This window comes from Limulus polyphemus, unplaced genomic scaffold (genome assembly GCF_000517525.1).
Source record: "Limulus polyphemus unplaced genomic scaffold, Limulus_polyphemus-2.1.2 Scaffold1120, whole genome shotgun sequence".
NCBI lineage: Eukaryota > Metazoa > Arthropoda > Merostomata > Xiphosura > Limulidae > Limulus > Limulus polyphemus.
Window position 1 is genome coordinate 84,414 of NW_013666730.1, and position 7,154 is coordinate 91,567.

A 7,154-nucleotide genomic window follows, 5' to 3' on the forward strand; every position below is an offset into this window, starting at 1 on the left:
TCCATAATGAATAAACTTGTTTATGTTCTGTACGTTAATTATGCGATTTATACTGAGTCAATGGCCTGGAGTACATACGTCCATAATGAATAAACTTGTTTATGTTCTGTACGTTAATTATGCGATTTATACTGAGTCAATGGCCTGGAGTACATACGTCCATAATGAATAAACTTGTTTATGTTCTGTACGTTAATTATGCGATTTATACTGAGTCAATGGCCACATCGTTGAAAACCATTAATTCAATATAATACATGTTAGTGTTGAATAAAATGATAACTCTGAACGATGCTTAGGTTTGTGTTAGATTATGTAAGTTTAGTTTGTTTAGAGTTTCGCGCAAAGCTACACGAGGGTTATCTAATTTAGCAGTGTAAGACTAGAGAGAAGGCAGCTAGTTTACCACCCACCGCCAACATTTGGGCTACTCTTTTACTAACGAATAGCGGGATTATAACGCCCCCACGGCTGAAAGGGCAAGCATGTTTGGTGTAACGGGTATTCGAACCCGCGACCCTCAGATTGCGAGTCGAGCGCCCTAACCACCTGGCCATGACGGGCCGATTATGTAAGACAATGATAAAGAAAGTTATGCATAATCCGTAGCTAATATGGTAATTTATAAAGCCAGTTGTCATAATATCCTTAAGAAAGACTGTATGAAATGTGGAAAATTGTGAATGTTATTCCTTTTAATTAAAAATAAATTGTATATACCACAAATAATAGGATAATTTGTATAATTTGATGAAAGAAATATCAAAAAATACTCAAAAGTTTGTATTCTAGTGTTCGAGTTCCCTCTATAAAATATCTCAAATTACGAAAACATTATCCTAAATCTAATGAGTTGTGATAGTAAACCGTATAGCATATTTTCTTTGCAATGTTTATGTCTGGAAATGGGAAATTTATAATTTTAAAATTAAAATTCTGTGACTTGTTGTAAATCTTGAAGGAAAATGTTTGATTGATAACACTATAATTCAAACCGAGGAAGTGTGTTTCAATTGTATTTATTTATTTATTTTTTTCAAGTACTAGATAAGTTTTTGTTATGTCGTCGATGTATCTGTTACTTTCTAAAGCTTTATAGCAGTCATTCTTGAAAAGTTGTGTGACGTATTAATTTTCAAGTTCAAAATACAGAAACCTGTTGATTTCAGACTGAAATTTAATATCTGACGTTTTAGTGATTTCATCCACTTAAAATTTAAAGAAATTAATCGAAAAAGTTGCACGCAAAAAGCAAATGAAACACAATTGTGTAAATGTCAACCAATCGCAATGCATTAAGTTAGCAGACGATAAGTTACTACAGGCCAAATGCCGGCACGCGCAAGAAGGAGAAAGATACGATGAAGGTATTAAAAACGAGAAAAAAATTTGGGGGTCGGTCAGTAAACACAGCACATTACCATATTTGTTGGTCAATAAACACAGCACATTACTATATTTGTTGGTCAATAAACACAGCACATTACCATATTTGTTGGTCAATAGACACAGCACATTACCATATTTGTTGGTCAATAGACACAGCACATTACCATATTTGTTGGTCAATAAACACTCTATTGACCAACAAATATGGTAATGTGCTAATCATACATGTACTCATCTTAATATACTCTTATATCTGTATATATAGTACCCAGGTTCATGCAAAGAATTATCGATATAGTGGAATCAAATACAAGTATGGTACTCTGGCATAGCCTGGTGATTAGAACGCTCGCCCTTTCAGTCGTGGGAGTGATATAATGTTATGGTGAATCCATTTGAAAAGTATCCCAAGAGTTAGCGATGAGTGGTGTTGACTAGCTGTCTTCCCTCTTATCTATCACTTCAAAATTAGGGACGTCTAGCAAAGACAGCTCTCGAGTAGCATTGCGCGAAATCCAACAAACAAATATGGTAATGTGCTGTGTCTATTGACCAACAAATATGGTAATGTGCTGTAGTGTGTGAATGAAGTATAATAAAAGCTAATTCTATTGTGTTCTCAGTCCGTTTTACTTCACCTAAGTTAATTTGGGTATGTAAATAACGTTATGCATTGGGCCTCTACGTCAAAGATTATATTTTCAATTTCATCTACGGTGAAAAAAGAAAATAGATTTTAACAAACATATATAAAAGTTAATGATATTACATTTTTTTATATATTATCTTCATCATTGAGTACATCTTCACCTTTTGCAATCTACCTCTGGCAAACTATTAAGCCCTCACTACCACAAACCTTTTACACACTTGTAGAATGTTTGTAAGTTTAATTGTCCATATGTCATTCGAGTATTTAGTTGATCTAATCACTATCGAATCTATATTTATTTTTATTCTTTCACTTATGGATAGTTTTGTTTGTCTACACATCCGTACTCCGTCCACACATGTATTCGTTTGTCCGTTCACTCATACACATCTGGTTATTCATCATTGTTTCATTCATCTCTTCTTCAGTGCATTCATTCATACAGCTCGAGGTTTCTCCCTGCTACCTTCTTCATCTACAGCTCACACACACACACACACATACACAATGACTAGTATAAATATTGTCATCGAGATTTTTAAATATGTCTTTAGTTGCGCTACCTGTGACAAGTTTACGATACTCCTGCATCTTGATAGGTTAATCTGAAATCTTTCGGGTTTTGTATGTGCCTCGCCTGCAATACAAAAACGTTTCGAATTGCATAAAAACTTTCGCAATTTATCGTAGGACATCTAAAACAAAAAGTCTGCTTACTAGCAAGTCACTGTATCTACCATTTGCTTCACCAGAACACTGACATATTTTTCATATAGATCCAACAAGATTAAATTCTCACAAGTTTGAACACAAACTGCTATGTTCATTACTAAAAACGTTTTAGGGCTGCCTAGTTTATTGATCTAAAGTCTTAGAGTTTCCTAGCTTATAGCTAGGATGTTTTAGGGCTGTTTCTTTCATTGCTAGAAAGTTCTAGGCTGCCTAGTTCATTGCTCTAAAGTTTTAGAGTTTCCCAATTCATAGCTAGAAAGATTTAGGGTTGTCTAATTCATTGCTAGAAAGTTTTAGCATTAGGAAATATAAAAATATAGTTTATTTACTAGTCTTGGAATTGACCCAGTCAATGTTTCGAAATTTAGTTTTCTAAGGTTTCAGATACTATATATTTTTTTTAATTGGTCACTGGAATCGCTAGAAGAAACTTCATTTCATTGCGAATCATTGTTCTCCCCAGAGATAAACTATGATTATTTAAAAATATCATCATTGGAATTTTGATTACATTGAGTGCGTGAATAAGGAAAATCTGTAAGGCAGAATATCCTGTAATTTCTTGAAATAAACACTTTTCGAAGGTGGAATTCCAGTTATAACACTGAAACAAATGAGATAACTGAAGAACAAACCTCCCAATAACGACCAATCATTATACAGAAGCCACCGTTCCAAGAGAAACCTCTATAACTACAACGTTATATAAACGTACCCTCAGCCATATTTATATTTGCTTTTTCGTTCCCAGAGGTCACTAACACGAAGACAATTCACTATCCGTCAGGCTCACAATATTCAAAGCTAGACGCAATCAGCAAGTCTTTCTTTGTACACAAAGAGTGTTTCTTGTATGAAGAATGACTGCAAGATCATTATTAAATGTGATATATATATATATATATATAATATTTCGTTAAACGGTTAAAATAAAATAGAAGAATAGTAGCATACGCTAACACTAAATTCATTTTAAATTTATACATTTTTCGCAATAAATTTAAAGTACTTAAAATGTTTTATGCGACCCCCCCACCCCAAACCCTAGTTGTGTTTTCCGTAGAGGGGAAACGGTCTTTGTTATTGCCTGTCTGTAGAACATACAATCATGTAAGTATATACACACATTGTAACCGAAATATGTTTTGTCTAACACGTTGTTACATTTTAATGATTAATCACGTATTTTGAAAAACCTATGTATATATGGAGTGTATTAATTATAAAGTAGTGTAATATTCTAGACGCAGTTTGTAGAAATAATAATCTTTTTAATACTCTTAATTATTTTAAAGAAAAACAAACAAAGGTTTTGGTGACTGTTGTATGTGCCTGTTTCTTTATAAATACACTGAAATAGTTTTCCACTCTGCCGTTCCCGTTCTTATAACACAATATGTGATGTTTTAAGTAGGTCTTTATCTAATGTAATAAAAACTATGTAAACTAATCGAGTCAACGGAGCGTTGAATTAAACTGTAGAGAGAGAGTAAGTTATATTTTCAGGATGAATATGTTCACTAGGTGAGTTGGTTTTAATAAAAGTGAACACTCTCACTGAGATGCTTCTCACGCGTTGGGTTCCAAATGACCTCCTTTTTTGTAGTGGGGGTTATGTAGAAGGTGGTAGAGAGTTGTGCCGGCATCACATATGGCTTACAAAACAGGCCACTCCAACCTGCCCACACCTGCTTCCCGTGGAAAAAGAAAAACTACGGTGGCTTATAATGACATTTTAATGCTAAGTATTTATTTTAAACATATTGCTACGGTGGAATATAATAACATTTAAACGTTGAATAGTAATTTTGAAACTTATTGGTCTCAAAAGTACAGTTTCTTTTGTAAAGATTTTCGATAATTTGGTGATTTTCTAATTAAAAAAAAAACTGGTGGTCATATGCACTACTACCAGAAAAACAAAAAGTGGGAATCTCTTCGAAAGTGTTCGTTTAGAGAAGAAAATAAATCTTTAAAAAAGAATAATTATATCACTTTTCTGTTAGGCTTCACATCTCTGTTGTTTGCTTTGAGAGGGAGGTGTGTGCTCTCAGATAGCAGTACTTTCTATGCTACTCCGCAAACAGTCATTTTTAATAATGAAACTTTACTCAAGAAAACATCGTATATGTTGTAACTCGTTCGCACAGTGTAAGCCATTTTGAGAAATAAGTAAATGCTTGGCCTAGGGAGCAATTATAGTACTTTCTCGTGTTGGTGAAAAACTAGAATCTTCAAAATGTGAAAATAACTTTTTTTTGCACGCTGTAAAAACTAACCACCAAATTGTTTAAGTGGAGACTAAACAATGAACTTGGCTAAAAGTTGTGGTTATTTATGTAAATGAATGTAACCCTCCGCTGTAGTACATGGAAATGTATACCAACTACTGGAGGGGTATAAGATTTTCCTTGAAAAAAACACACGTTCAGCTGCGTTGTTTGTTAAAGGCATATATTTTAAATGGAAACTTTCTTTAGCCAAAATTATTCAGGCCTAAAAGTAATGTGTAATTATTTTTTTACTCGTTTCTTTAAAGTATAGTTAAAAACACAGCTTTAAAGCATTATAAAGATATTGTGAATTATCACGCATTGTCTTTTATTGGATAATTTTTCTCCGAAGAATATTGCGAAATTAAATACCATATGTTTATTTCTATATACAGAATGAGCAATCCACGTACGTGCTAATCGGGAAATATATTACTTGTAGATTTCAATAATTTTGTGGTCCAGTACTTAAATTACTTTTTTATTTTAGCAAGAATTTGCTGAGAAGAGCTTAGTTTGAAACTATCTGCGTTGTTTTTAGAGTTATACACTCATCGAAACAGCGTTAGTTTTACGATGGCAGTATGAAGTACGTTTGTTAATGCTGGGACTAAGCTGTGTATTTTGTAGCGTAGAGTAACCCGTTTGAGCCACCGTAGATTAACGTCTGTAAAGAGACATCCGGTGCGACTGGACAGGTAGACCATCAACAGAAACAAAGGCGCCGCGTTGCGGCAGGATCTACACAGTTCTCGTCTCGCTAGAGAAGTACATGGGCCAGTTGTTCGGACATAACCGTAGGGACAAATAAATGCTTGCGGATCGGCGCCATCCTAAACATTTGTTTCATGCCAACATTGCGGGCTTTAACCAGAACCGTGGCATTCGACTTTGCTTCTTCGACTTCTTGTGAGGAGGTTTCACCTGAGATCGAGAACTCCACACATCCTGGACCAGATCCAGCCAGTTTTGAAGAAACCATAAGATCACATCACACATACAAGATGAGGTGACTTTATTCCCATACTCTAGCAATAGGATCCCTTATTTCACTTGGCATGATCATTGTTTGTTTTTCAAGTAGTCATTTCGACAAATACTTCCAGCGATCCGATTACGATCCGCAGTGGGACAACAAGAAAACCACGTGGTCTTTGTATAAATAAGGTTCTCTGTATTTATTCACAGTGAATCATTGTCAGTCATGAGGCCTAACGGACTAAGGTAAGTCTCACTATAACATGTACAACAGATTCAACTACTATTCTTTCAGTAATGTACAGGTAAGAATTGATTGTGTCAACTTCATGTATCCCTTTGCTTAATTCTCTTTCATATTGCCGTCTGTAAAACCGTAAATGTACAAAATGTTATTTTGGAATAAACGCTATGTTTGTATTTGTTTCAATGATAAAAATGTTATAACTTGTTTGATATAAAATGTGAATAATACTTCATTAGCGACGAAAGTACCTCTTTAGAATGTCTTTTTCGTGAATCAACCAAAGTCGAAACATAACACGTAGTGTGGGATGCTTCTGTATTCTAGTTTCGTGCGTGTGTGAAATGGATAGAATTTCTGATTTAAAAGAAATTTATATTAATGAATACATTTCAAGTGATATCAGAGTAAAATAGTCCCGTAAAGTTTGTAGGGTACCACAAAACGCGTAGTAATAATAGATAAATCAAAGTTTATGAGGTTTCCATTTACGTTCTGTGAAGTGTAATTTGTTGTTGTGCACTGCAAATATATTTATTTACTTACCCTGACCTTTATGAGTCGTATACTAAACGTCCTATTCATGGGCAAATTTTCGTTCTATTACATTTTTTGTCCATGTTGGCACTTTTTCTTGTTAAACGAAATGCAGGCTCGGCGGTAAACTGTGTAGTTTTTACTTTTATGCATTTCTGTGTTTGAAGAGCTTCATGTAGTCGTTCCGTAAATAGGCCATCACTAAACCACTATTATTATATATATATATATGTTAGACCATCACAAAACGACTATTATATATATATATATATATATGTGTGTGTGTCAGACCATCACTAAAACACTATTATTATATATATATATACGTTACATAAGTAATTAACTACCC

General features: G+C 34.0%; 1 protein-coding gene across 5 annotated transcripts in view; it reads left to right on the top strand.

Moving 5' to 3' along the window:
- The window catches only part of LOC106462219 (harmonin-like), an 88,542-nt gene that overhangs the window by 18,853 nt on the left and 62,535 nt on the right, over positions 1–7,154 (top strand). Inside the window, exon 1 of one of the 5 annotated variants that reach the window (XM_022389409.1) lies at positions 5,810–6,055. The exons of 3 other annotated variants lie outside the window; for them this stretch is intronic. In XM_022389409.1, the coding sequence (XP_022245117.1) occupies positions 5,895–6,055 (161 nt within the window). In that variant the 5' untranslated portion in view covers positions 5,810–5,894. Of the gene's footprint in view, positions 1–5,809; positions 6,271–7,154 lie in introns of those variants that run through there. One more of the 5 variants, XM_022389411.1, reaches the window with a different exon arrangement.